At 35.2% G+C, this 13848-nt stretch overlaps 1 protein-coding gene across 1 annotated transcript; it reads right to left on the bottom strand.

The window, feature by feature from the left end:
* Positions 1-1140: 1140 nt before the first annotated feature.
* On the bottom strand, positions 1141-4557 carry LOC140981683 (putative disease resistance protein RGA4). The gene is made up of 2 exons (XM_073448101.1): positions 2399-4557; positions 1141-1917 (listed from the first exon to the last, which is right to left on the bottom strand). Exons 1-2 carry the CDS (start codon positions 4420-4422, stop codon positions 1311-1313), a joined length of 2631 nt encoding a protein of 876 aa, XP_073304202.1. The 5' UTR covers positions 4423-4557; the 3' UTR covers positions 1141-1310.
* Between the last annotated feature and the right edge of the window lie 9291 nt (positions 4558-13848).

The raw sequence follows: 13848 nt of genomic DNA, 5'->3' as shown, positions 1-13848 counted from the left end.
TATATATATAAATTCAAATAAATATATGGTTGGAAAGCTCTTGACGAGAGCTACGTTTTGGTACCCATCTTGAAGTGTTTCTCGACACTTTTCGAAAACCCATCGGAAAACGCCGTGCCTTTCTCCGCTGAATCGTCACCGTACGTCGCCGGAGTTCGGAAATTGATTGAGGGTTTTTGTTCTTTGAGTCATAAGCTTCGTTTTCATATATATATTGAGGTATAAATTATGATTCCAGGAATTGTTTAAGGATTGCTCAATTTTTGGTTAAATTTGATATCAATATTGATATTTGTTATATTTTTGAAGCAATAATGGACATTAATTAGATCAAATTATATATTAGGAAGATGTAATTGGGGCATCAAGAACAATTGTTTGTAGTACTAATTAAGAGAACTCAGTTATTGCATAATAATATATAATTATTGATAAGTGCTTAATTTAAATTTTAGAATATCATGCTTTGTCTATTAAATGTAAATTATTGTTCAATAATACTTCAGTGCATAGCAAATAAATTAAATTTAATAATTGGATTCATATGAGAATTAGATAAATTTGGTATTACAATAAAAATTAATAACTTTGTGCATATAAAGTGGAAAAGAAGTATAAGTGCAAAGCATGTGATAAAATAATTGGTTTTTTAATATTATAATGTCAATGAATTAGATTAAAAAAATTTGACATGGAGATCGATACTAAAATTCCCTGACATTAAGACCGATTTCTAATTGAAAATAGGCTTTAGGAATTTCTTTGGAGTTGCCCCTTGTGTCATTATCTATTTGACATGGAGATTGACACCAAAAATTCCTTGACAAAAAAAGTTGAAATACCTAATAAATAACAAGAATAATACAAAATTTTAACAATTCATAAAAGTAAAAAAAAAAAGAAAAAATTGAAATATGTATCATTTACACAATTAGTTTTATTTGTCTCAACATATATGTGTTTTAAAATATTCAACATAATCATCATCTTTAATTAAATTGAATATCTTAACATGTATCTGTTTCAAAATCTTCAGCATAAACATCGTCTTTAATTCAGTTTCATACATAATTGATCACAAATAAAATGTTCACACATGCGAAACATGTGTTTTAAGATATATTTAATCAATCTTTTAGGACAGAACAATGTAAATAATGATGAATGAATACTAAAATTAGACCTTGCAATTGAAGCGGGTAAAATGTAAGCAACCAAGAAATAATCACAAAATGATAAGCACATTACAAACCTGTAGAATGAACACAATACAAGCATTTTGAAGCAGTGAAAATGAAAACATCAATCATTCATCTTATGTAAACATTTTGAATGTGTGCTATTTTATCCCAGTCTTCTCCTCCTCTTGCTTCACTGTACCTCTCGAGCAGGTATGGACAATTTCCGATGGTTAAAATTTGAAGGAACGACGCGGCCTTGCGAAGAAGTCGATGTGGTAGTACCTTGAGTTGCCAACATAAAAAAATCTCCAACCGCTGGAGGCATGGAAGTATGGAGACAATGGTTTCATCTTCTTCTTCGTCTCCGATATCATCCCACTCTTCCAACATCTTACAATATTGTATGGAAAAATGCATCAATTTAGGGAATGCTGATGGTGGTTTGCTTGTTGCTACGGTGCTTAGTCCGAAGAACTCGAGGGCCTCGCCGAAACGGGAACGGAACGGTCGGAACGGGCGTTCCGGAACCGGAACGTCAACAACCTTGACGAGGTTCCGGGGTGTGTAGGTTGATGGCTTGTATCGGCGTTTTATATACCGAAAAAGGGGATATAACGGTGGAAAACGGTGATATAACGCTGGAACGGAACCGGAACGCAATTCGCGACGGTTTTGTTTTGAACTGTCGCTACTAGCGACAGTTTTATGTATGTAGCGACGGTTTTTATTCCACCGTCGCCAATTTTAATTTGGCGACGGTTTTATTCAAACCGTCGCTAATAGCGACGTTTTTTATTCAACCGTCGCCGATTTAACATCGGCGACGGGTTTAATAATACCGTCTATTTTAATTGATGTTAAATAATTTGTAACATCACTTTATATAAGATTTGATGCTTATTATTAGTCCATCACTCTAAATTGATTCAAATTTGTGCGAACTTATATATATCCAATCGAAAATATTTTAAAGTTTTAATTAATTAAATACAAATAATTTTTAATAGTATATTTAATTTTTGATATGGTTGTAAATATTTTAAATATAATGACGATATAAATTGTGTTCAATAAATTGTTAATAAAATTTTAAAAATATTTAAATTTCTTATTTACATCAAATAATCTATTTAAATGATATTTATTTTAATTTTTATATTTCTAAATATTTTCCAAAATTTTTAATTTTTATATATTTATAATATTTTTTTAAATACCCGTTCTGCGACCGTTCCGTGAATCGTGATGGAGTTCCTTCAACCAATAGATGCCTCAAGTTCACAAGTTTTTGGATTCCTTGAGGAAGTCCATGGAGAGACCTACAGTTCGTAAGGTTCAAAGTTTGCAGATTATACAAATCACATATGGACTCTGGAAGCTTCTCTATCGAATTTCGACCAAGATTCAAGTATCTTACGTGAATTAAATCTCCAATTTCCATAGGAACGTCTTTCAACTTGCAATCATTTAAATTTAGCAACTTGACTCTTTTCAAATGGCTAAATAAGAACAGAGGAATCTCATTTTCTGTGCACATAAAACTGCACAGTTTTCTTGTTTGAATATGCGAAAATAGATCCATGCTGATCTTCGCTTCAAACTTCAGCAAGTTAAAATGACGGATATTTTTGTCCCACACTCCATTCTGCGTTTCAACATCATTTTGGGCTATTAGAAATTCATTATTGGTCAAGGATTGGGCAAAATCGTGCACAAGGTCGTGCATTTTACACCATTCTACACGATTATCTCCAACCGAGACATCAAACTCAAAATCTTGAAAGAATGAACGCATTGCTAAATCCTCAAAATACTCTCGCCCTTTCAGCTCCATCTCACCCACAATGCCACTTGAGGTGAGAAACCCATGCGCCATCCAAATCCTTATCAAGTCATCTACATTTATGAGGAAATCCTTGGGGAAAATGGCACAGTAAGAGAAACAACGTTTTACTGCAGGGTGTAACTCGTTGTAGCTCAATGCAATGAAAGGGAAAATATTTGTCCTTACTTCATCCATTTCCCACACCTTACTCTTCAACACATTTTTCCACTCTTGAGGACTACTTTTGAAACGCAAAAGACCTCCTAAAGTCTTTGCAGCCAATGGCATACCCTTGCATTTTTGGGCCATCTCCTGACCGATTTCTTTAAGCATCTCACAGTCACCTTCTTGTCTTCCATGAAAGGCAATTTGGCTCAATATTGACCAGCAATGCGGATCTGATAACGGATCCAACAATTGCATTTGAGTGCTTCCCATTATCTTCGCAACCTTTCTATTTCTTGTAGTGACCAAAATTCTACTCCCAGGGGCACCATTCTCCATCAAAGTGATATGCAGTGGTTTCCACATGGTGTCATCCTCTGTCCAAACATCATCTAAGACAAGAAGGAATCTTTTCCCTGAGATGGAATCCTTGATACTTTGAAGCAATGATTCAAACTGAGACAGGTTAGGAGATTTCCGGTCTATGGCTTCCAAGATTGCTTTTGCAATCTTGATCTCATCAAAAGGATGAGAGACGCATACCCATATCTTGATTCCAAAGTGATCCTTCATCGTATTGTCATTAAACGCAAGTTGAGCCAGAGTGGTTTTTCCCATCCCTCCTGCCCCTACTATGGATACAATGTGGATGTCATCTTCTAGCACACTACCCCTCTCAGGCAATAATTTCTTGATCAGTAATTTCAGATCATCATCTCTTCCATGTACTTTAGAAACATCCACAATTGACGTACATATAATTCGCCGAAATTCCTGAGTCTCACGGCTCAAATTAGGAATGAATTTGAATTCATCCTCATTTTCTTTAGAAATCAAATCTAGTCGCTTATTCAGTTTGTGAATATTTCGAGCAACGGGATGACGCACAACACTTTGTTTGAAACGGTAAAAACCAGATTGGAGAAAGGAACTCACCTTCTTGTGAAGTTGATGAGATGACTCAGAAGCATCCCCGGATTCTTGTTTGAGATTGTAGAGATCCCATTTGTCCAAAACCTCTTCGATGTCGTAGGAAATATCTTGAAGCTTATCTAGCCAACTTCTGACTTTAGGATCCACGATCGCCTTTTGTTCTGCATCCATCAGCACTTGCTGGATTTTCTTCAACTTAGAGGATAGCTTTTGAGCCTCGTTGTTGGGATTGAGCGCCAGGCGAGCCTCTTCCCGGACTACCTTCTCTAGTTTTGGAGCCAATCGACTCAACAACATCAAAAGAGCAGCATCAGCCATGCTTGCTTTCACCTTTTGGTTAACAAAAATTGGCAATAAATTCAAACGGAACAATGCTCAATCAATTATCAGACTCTGGACTATTTAAGACAATAAGATATAGGCAAAACATTGACTTTGGATTTGCATGTTAACTGCCACCCGTTATTACTAATATTTTATGACAAAATTGTTATCGGCTATTTGACTTTCTAACTATTTGATCAGATCACATATAGATTTTAGTAAAGTTTTTCATTTTGGGAATCTTTAGTTTTAGAAAGTTTTCTTATTGGTAAAAGCTTCTTAATATGAAGACAAGGTCCCAAGCCTATATATATAATCTACCATTCACGGGTCTTAAGTTCGACATCAATACTCATATTAAACGATATCATGAGTCAATTTTGTGACATAATTTTTTATCCGACCCAACTAATTAAATAATATTAGTTTTTATATTATTTCTCATTATAAATATCGAAAATATGAAAAGATTTTGAAAGCAATTGGTTGACCTATAATCTAATAGATCCAATTTTTTATTTTTTTTTGTTGCATGTGAATAGTAGAGGGGGAGAGGGGAAACCCCGACAAACATTGTGTGGCGCCCCAAACCTCGCCACATAATCATACAACATGTGACGTCATATGCATAAAAATTTTCTTTTCAACGACGTAATAATATAATGCATATACGACAAAATAGTGCAATCACCACTCTATCTACGTCAGTGTAGCATAAACAGTATAATAAATATACACATACAACTCAAATAAGACAATAAACTATATTGTCTCTATCTACTGTAAACTACAGGACTGTTTGACTAGACACCTAATCCTTCACCACTATCCTGTCTCACAGCAGAGTCCTGTAACCTGTCCAACAGAAACAGCCCCCAAAGAGTGAGCATACACAACAATCATCATCGTAATACATAACAGTTATATTATCAACACTATAAAATATAACTGGAATGATAACAGAAATACACCATTTGCTGTCTCTGGACAATCAAACCACCAACGATATCAACGTCATCACTCCCATACTACTGCAACAACAACATCGACGATACGTCGCACCCCAACACCGGCGACAGCAATATCGTCGAACGAATAACATCAACGATACGTCGCACCCCTACTCCGGCGACAGCAATATCGTTGAACGAATACCATCTACGATACGTCGCACCCCAACACCGGCGACAGCAATATCGACGAACGAACAACATCAACGTGACGTCTCCCAACAAACGACAGCCAACAATATCAACGATAATAAACAACAACAGATATAATATCAAATCACCCGATACCAGTGATTTATCATCGTTCAACGCAATAGTATTCATCAATACTAAACAATAACAACATATGCTCGTACGTCAACACGTACCTGATAATCGAGTATATATATAATCTGGCTATTTCTTTGATCCTGAGACTTGTGATGTATCTAAATAATTCAACAACAATTATTAGATCATTATCACCGTATCAACACAATCATAACAACCTCAATATATCACATCAAATAGCCCAACAACAATTAATTCAACAAAATATAAAACTCGATTAAAAATTCTTATCGTTCATCAATTTAATATTCTAGTGTATTTAATTCACAATACTACCATCAAATACACCCTAATTAATTTAACATCAAATAATAAACTATTTTACAGCATCCGTCAAATTACGAAAACGTTATATCAACGTGTAGCCTATACTTCGTAGACTCCGAATATATAATCAGAATTAATAACAACTGACAAACAACTCTCCAATCTCAATCCAACGATCAAAATCCCTAATTATAATAAATTAGGCATAATGCGAAACAACAACACAATAATCTTCTCTACTTCGTTAAGATCATACACTATTCAACAATATTCAATTTCTGTATGATTTAACAATTTATCGGATTTATTCCAGAAATCGACGAATTTCAAACATCACCAAAACTATAAAATTTATACCTCAAATCGAAGACCTCGTGTCAACGATTCCAGAACTGAAGTCGGTTCGTCGATTGGATAAACCGATAAGTCGCACGATTGAAAAGAAAATTTAAAACTGTATTTTCTTTTCTTTCCTCTACTGTTGCCTCTCCCTCTCTGTTCGTGGAATTGGAATGAATTTCAATTCCAAGTCCACCGCCTCACGTTTTATTTTTATTTTTATTTTTATTTTTTTNATAGTTGTAATATCTCAGGCATTACACATTGACTTTACAATTTGACTTTGTTAAATTTATCAATTGCCGCATATATATCATCATTAATAATTTTTTATATATAAAAAATTATCATTGTCTATTTGAGGTTCCAAAAGTCGTCTTTCCTTCTAAACGATATGCATTCTTCAAAATCTAATTTAATTATTTCCAATAAACACATACTTATTTCTATTTTTATTCAAAAAAATTATTTTAAAATTTCAAATAAATACATGTTCATTGGTTCTTGAAAGAAAGAAAAAGGAAAGAAAATAAACAAAAGCCAAATTGTTTTCTTCAAAAAACAATTCGAGATTTATTCTCATTAACCCTTCCAATCAGATCAACTGTTGATGAGAATTTTCTTCTGTGGCACCTACGAGTTCTAGCCAGAATCAAAGGCTTAGGGTCGGAAACCTTTATTTTCGATGTTCCTATGGTTCCGTCTCGTTTGTCCCTGGAAGAAATGCTACTGAAGTAACAAACCCAGCATACATTACATGTGTTAGAGTACTGTTTTCTCGCCTTGGGAGCGAGAAAATGGTTAGCGAAAAAACGATATTCTAACAGTGGTATCAAAGACAGGTTTCGCAATAAAATTCATACGATTGAGAAATATGGCTTTGATACCAAGTGTACCGTATATTCTAAACGGTTTTTTCAAGCACCTAAAATAAGGATAAAGGTTGTTTGAGCTTGAGATTACCATCCGTGATGTAAATATCATTTTCATTGGTAAAGACATAGAGATGTTCACTCATACAGATGGGTGCTCTCCGAATGGCCAAGTGGTTATCACTTGTTGAGTGCAATAGTCAACAGTTATGGTTGTACATCATTAGTCATTTGACTCGGGACAACGTAGAAGCTCTGCGTACTAGCATGAACTTTGTTCTGTTTACCGACTCCATTGAGGGTCATCAGGTGGCGATGCTAGGTGTAGTTTTGAAATACGTAAGAGATAATGGATTGTATTCGGGTATTCACCGTTTGCTACGAGTGAAGATATCATATGCGATCTAATGATTTAATAGTGCTATGAGTCTTTGGTCAGAGCAAAAAATGTGTTTTAGGCAAATGTTTTTTTACTAGTTGCACATACGATGTCACTATTATTACTCAAAGATACATCAAATCGTTATCGAGTTCAAATGCAACTCTCGATATACCTGTGGTTGCATATTCGATCGAGATACATGAGTTAAAAGAACGATAATGTACGCTAACCATAACTTAAGGTTCTTGCATGCACTATCAGTTATACCTAGAAAATCATGAGGCGATGCTACTAGACATTCTTATCATGGTTTGATGGATGCAATTAGATATGAGATCTGACATTTTTTATCAAGGTGTCGATGAAAAGAATAAGGCTAATTAGGATAAGCCCGAATAAGAATAAATGTTATTTTGAATCACATGGAGTTGTGAACTCACGGCTAGCTTTATCCTTGAACCATTAAGGGTCACACAAGTATCGGATTATATGTTCTCGTTGAGATAGTTAAGTTCAAGGAGTTGAATTTGGCGGCTATAGTTTGATGGAGATCAAACAAATTGCTTATAAATGAGTTTATAAGTTGATTTTATGTATCGGAGGATGTGGAAATTAGCTTAATGCTAATTTTTTGAGAATAGTGGAACTGTCGGTTTTGGTAACGAGTTCACAAAACTGACAGCTGTAAAAAATGAATCAGTGAAAATGTTATTAGAATAAATATTATTTTTATATACGAGTTAATAAAGCTCAAATCATAAGTTGACTCGTTGAGCATCTAATCTAACAACATGGTGTTGACTGGACCAACTCTTATTCGCCAACTCAGAAAAATACCAACTCTTTTCAATCTCCTTCATTTCCACAAAGGGATAGAAGACGTGACTGAGACTCTCATGGTGGACAAAAGCCAAGGTCGGACCCGAGGGTAGGCCCCAAGAGGCCTGTGCCTCTCAAGTCCACATGTCTAGTGAGCCCAAAAATACAATAAATTATACATTAATTTTAAATTTTTAAGTTCTAGCTAATTTAATTATTCAAGAAATTCGATGGTAAAAAAAATATTGGGACCAGGTCAGATGAACCTTACTAAAGCTCCAGGTCCCGATTCGGAACTCTTATATGTCCAAGGTTCAATATTAAATAATTTCAGAGATTCTGAAATGACTACAGTGATAAGAGAAACTGAATACGGTATGCTCTGGAGCCCGTTACCAGTACTACCCTTCCAAATCATATACTATATAAAAAGTAAAAATATGTTGAAAAAAATGATACAATATGGTAGTGATATGGTGACAATGTGACATAGCTAAGAGCCAATGAATTTTAAATTTTTTATCTTGATTTTTCATTCATTATTTTTTGAATTTCATTTCTATTGATGAATCTTGATCTGTAACTGTTAGGACCAATGGAATCCGGATATCTCCACACTAGTATGATATTGTCCACTTTGGGTTTTAATCCTCATGGTTTTGCTTTTGGAACCACCCAAAAGACCTCATACCAATGGAGATATCATTCCATCTTTATTAACCCATGATCTTTCTCTAGATCTTCCAATGTGGGACTTTGGTTGCATCCCAACAATCCTCCTCTCAAACGAAGTTCCACTATTATTCTCATGGTCGGAGCCTCCCCTCAAGCCTTATTCGTCCTCCAATCGAGGTTACTCCACTTCACTGCGTTGGAGCGCATGCCTTACATGAATACTGGGAGCATAACCCACCTCGAGAGTTTAATCAAGGATTTTTACCGGGAGCCCTCACCTCCTTCGTTTAGGTATCGAGGATTCTACCCACACGGCTCGATCTAGACCATGGCTCTGATACCACTTGTTAGGACCAATGGAATCCGGATATCTCCACACTAGTATGATATTGTCCACTTTGGGTTTTAACCCTCATGGTTTTTCTTTTGGAACCACCCAAAAGGCCTCATACCAATGGAGATATCATTCCATCTTTATTAACCCATGATCTTTCTCTAGATCTTCCAATGTGGGATTTTGGTTGCATCCCAACAGTAACATTCGAAGAAATCATTAAAAAATGTTTGTAGAAAGTTGTTACGATGTCATAATAAAAGATGAAGCTTACTTATATAACTTTGTTTTGGTTTGCGTATGAAATAAACATCTCCATCTATTAATTATTTGATAAATTTCTCATGATAAATTATTTATGAAATTGTCACTTCAAGTATTTAAAAAATAGACTATGATTCATTAGTTTTTTTAAGCTCCAAATAAAAATTTTGTAAAAGAAATTTAGACAATATTGTTGCTGTCAAATAACACAATTTATAATATTCATGTTTTTTTTTAATTTTAAATATTTTTTAAAAAAAAACTGATAAATATAGAATTTTATCGTTTAAAAGAGCACATTATTTCAAATTCTTCTAAAAACTCAAGAAAAGTCGGGTACGACCGTGACGGAAGCCTTGGCAAAACAACAACAATAGGTTTTATACCAAATATGTGGTGTCTCAGGTCATGTTGCTGATATATGTTACTATCGTCATGACAAGGAGTTCGTTCCATGACAGTGTCCTCACACGGGAAGAGCTCAATATCCAAAAGGCAATACTCGATCGAATCCGTCTTATTCTGTTGCTGCCTTAATAGCAACAATCCGAGATTCAGGGGTCACTCACCATCTCAACCATGATTTAGCCAATATTTCCCTTAGAACTGAGTATTCCGGAAATAGCAAGGTTCATATGGGCAATGGAGAAGGTTTTTCCATCTCTAATGTTGGCAATCATATTTTTAATTCATCTTTGTCACCACACACTTTTGTGTTGCACAATCTTCTTAGAGTCCATCACATCACTAAGAATCTGCTCAATGTGAGTAAATTTTCTTTATATAACTGTTTATATTTTGAGTTTCACCCCGATTTTTTTCTTGTCAATGAGCTAGCAACGCGATTAGTTCTACTTCGAGGGAGTTTGCATGGTCTTTATAGGTTCAGCCTTGGCAAGCCCACTTCCTCCTCTCATCCTTGGTCACTCTGTCTCAGTTCGACTCTTGCATCCGATGCTTCTACACCCACTGCTGTTCAGCTTCAAAAAAAATTTCAAGTATCTTCACACATCTTATATTGGTAGCACCTTATATTGGGTCATCCTACTTTTCCTATTATCAAGAAAATTTTGCTTAGTTGTAATGTTCCAATTCCAAAAATGAATGTTTAAGTTTTGCTCGGCTTGTGAGCTTGGAAATAGTCATCAACTCCTATTTCCCACCTCTTATTCTACTGTTTTTGCTCCTTTTGATTTAGTATGGTATTTTGGGTTAAGGCTGCTAAAACTATTTCCAGAAATGGTTATAGATATTACATCAGTTTTATTGATACTTATTCAACTTAATGAAGTTCAATTCACTAAGAAAATCAAAGTTCTACAATCTGATGGTGGTGGGGAATTTCTCTCTTTAACATTTTTATGTCAAAATAATGGGATTGTTCACCGACTTTATTGTCCTTATACATCACAAAAAAATGGCATCGTTGAACGCAAACATAGACACCTTGTTGAGACAGGCCTCTCTCTATTAGCACATGCATCAATGCAATTGCATTTTTGGGATGAAGCTTTATCCACAACAGTCTATCTTCTTAATAGACTTTACTGCTCGGCTTCTTGGTTCTATTCCTTTGCAAAAGCTATATTGTTCTTAACTATGCTTCCCTCCTATTCTGCAGATGTTGTTGTTATCCATGTCTTCGCCCATATAACAAACACAAATTAGAGTTTCGATCCACTCTGTGTATGTTCATTGGGTATGGTGCTCGACACAAGGGTTACAAGTGACTTAGTTCCAATGGTCGAGTGTTTATTTCTCAAAATGTCAAGTTTGATGAGTCTACTTTTCCTTTTCGACCAAGAATTTGTTGCTCCAAGTCCCAACACCTTGGATCATCATTCGTCTTCATTTCTTATTTTACCTTGTATATTGCAATGTTTGTCCCCTCCTGCCTCAAGTTCCTCCAACCCATCTATTTACCCTATGCGTACTACCTATATGTCTCATCACTTAGTTATGTTGCTCAACCCCCTATGACTCATGTGAATATTCATCCCATGGTAACGCGCTCCAAGGTAGGGGTTACTAAACCTAAAGTGTATGTCGTTGGTATCTCATTGCCTCAAAAACCTCTTAACTCTTCATGAAGCTCGATCTTCTACTCATTGATGCACTTCCATGACAACAGAGTACCGAGCCTTGTTACTGAATCACATGCGGTCTTTGGTTGAAGCTCCCCCGAGTACCCCGATCATTGGAAGTAAGTGGATTTTTAAACCGAAAACAAATCCAAATGGGTTAGCTGTGCCTTATTGCGAAGGGGTATTCCCGAACACCCGGTCTAGACTTCACTAATACTTTTTGTCTCGTTGCCAAGCATACAACCATCTGACTGGTTCTCACTGTTGCCATTTCTAAAGCCGAGACAGTTAGACAAATCAATGTCAACGATGTTTTTATGTGAAACAACTGTTGCGTTTATTTCTGTTCGCAAGCGCACAATGTCAAGTTTTAATATATGATAAGTAGAGTGTCGTTTCTGTGAAGAGTGTATATCCAAAATTATGTCAAATACTATAATTTAAGTAATCTAAACTTTATTTAGAAATTCATATATGGTTTTTATCAACTAACCAAACGCAAATTTAAATCCTAACACATTGAAATGAGAAAACGATGAGAGAAAAATCTAAATGTTCGATTTCATTTGGTTTTCCAGTATGTTCATTTCTAAATGACGATTATATTCATGAATTCAACTTGTTTATTAGCAAAAACACTTATTTATTTTATTCATCTTTCTCAAGTGATGAATAGAATCTACCATTTAACTTCGATTTTGATATTCCTATCTAAAATCTAGATCAAACAATATATGCATATGATGTTCTTATGTAGACTTCTGTGATGTTATACGCCTTCCGAATAGTATAAACACCTACGATGTGTTTTCTATGATCGTAATCTAGATCTCTTCTCTCGAGTAATAGATCTCAATTATAAAATCATTCAGTTCATGGTCAATCAATTGAAAGCAATAAGATTAAGAATACAAAAATAAATATGTAGAATTCAATCACATAAAACTCAAAAGGTTTTGAACATTGTTCAAACCAGGCTACGTCGTCCCTATAGAAGGGAAAATTAGTTCATAGCAATAAGAACAACAAAACTAAGCATGTTTGTAAACCTAAGCATGAATATAAGAAATATGGGAAGAAAGAAAAGTAACAACGAAGCCTAATATTGCTTCCCTGTCCCCGAAATCTGCGATCTTCGTCTTTGTACCACGAAAGCCTAAGGTGCTGAATTTTCTTTTCCAAACTTTAAATTGTGTGGCCTAAGCGTTGAGACACCGTGATCTGACGTTGAGGCACATGTCTTCACTTTGTACTTGTGCTGAGGCACCGCAACTGAGACGCCTAATCCATTACGTTTTAACTTTGTTTCTTCATAATTTGGCGCTTAGGCACCTATGAGCAGGCGCCATTCCTTATCTTTTTAGTCTTTTTTCATCCTTTAAACATCTATATCATCTTTTAATTGCTTTTATCCAGCAAACAAAAAACTAAACAAAATCACGCATAATTTTATCCAAAACTTGCATAATTCAACAGAATTTGTATCACTAATTAAGTGCAAAACTTGCACTTATCAACAACCCTCGGGCTTGAAGTTGGTGATGCTAAATCCACGATTTGCAAACTAAACATGGTTATTTATGGGCTTAAGCCTGCCACTCGAGTGTGGTTTGAACGCCCAAGACACTCCCTTCAAACTATGGGATTCATTGCATCACATCCTGATATCTCTCTCTTTGTTAAGGCTTCTGTCACTTCTAGTATTTATATACTTGTCTAGTTGATGACATCTTAATGACAGGAAATGACTTTGTCCAAATTCGGCTTCTCATTCAACAGCTACATTGTGAATTTTCTCTCAGAGATTTTGGAGATGTCTCTTATTTTTTGGGCATTGAAGTTACTAAAAATTTAGATCACTCATTGTTCCTTGAGCAAACCAAGTATGCAAGAGAGCTCCTGGTTTGTACCAAGATGCATGATGTAAAGCCCTTCTCTACTCCTACGTAAATTGGCACAAAAATATCTCTTCATGATAATGATCCATTTGAAGATGTCATTTTGTATCAAGCACAGTAGGAGCACTCCAATACTTGACCATTAC

This window comes from Primulina huaijiensis, chromosome 7 (assembly GCF_012295235.1).
Source record: "Primulina huaijiensis isolate GDHJ02 chromosome 7, ASM1229523v2, whole genome shotgun sequence".
NCBI classification, from domain to species: domain Eukaryota; kingdom Viridiplantae; phylum Streptophyta; class Magnoliopsida; order Lamiales; family Gesneriaceae; genus Primulina; species Primulina huaijiensis.
The sequence above is the reverse complement of the archived record's forward strand: the minus strand, read 5'-3'. Positions and strand labels throughout refer to the sequence as shown.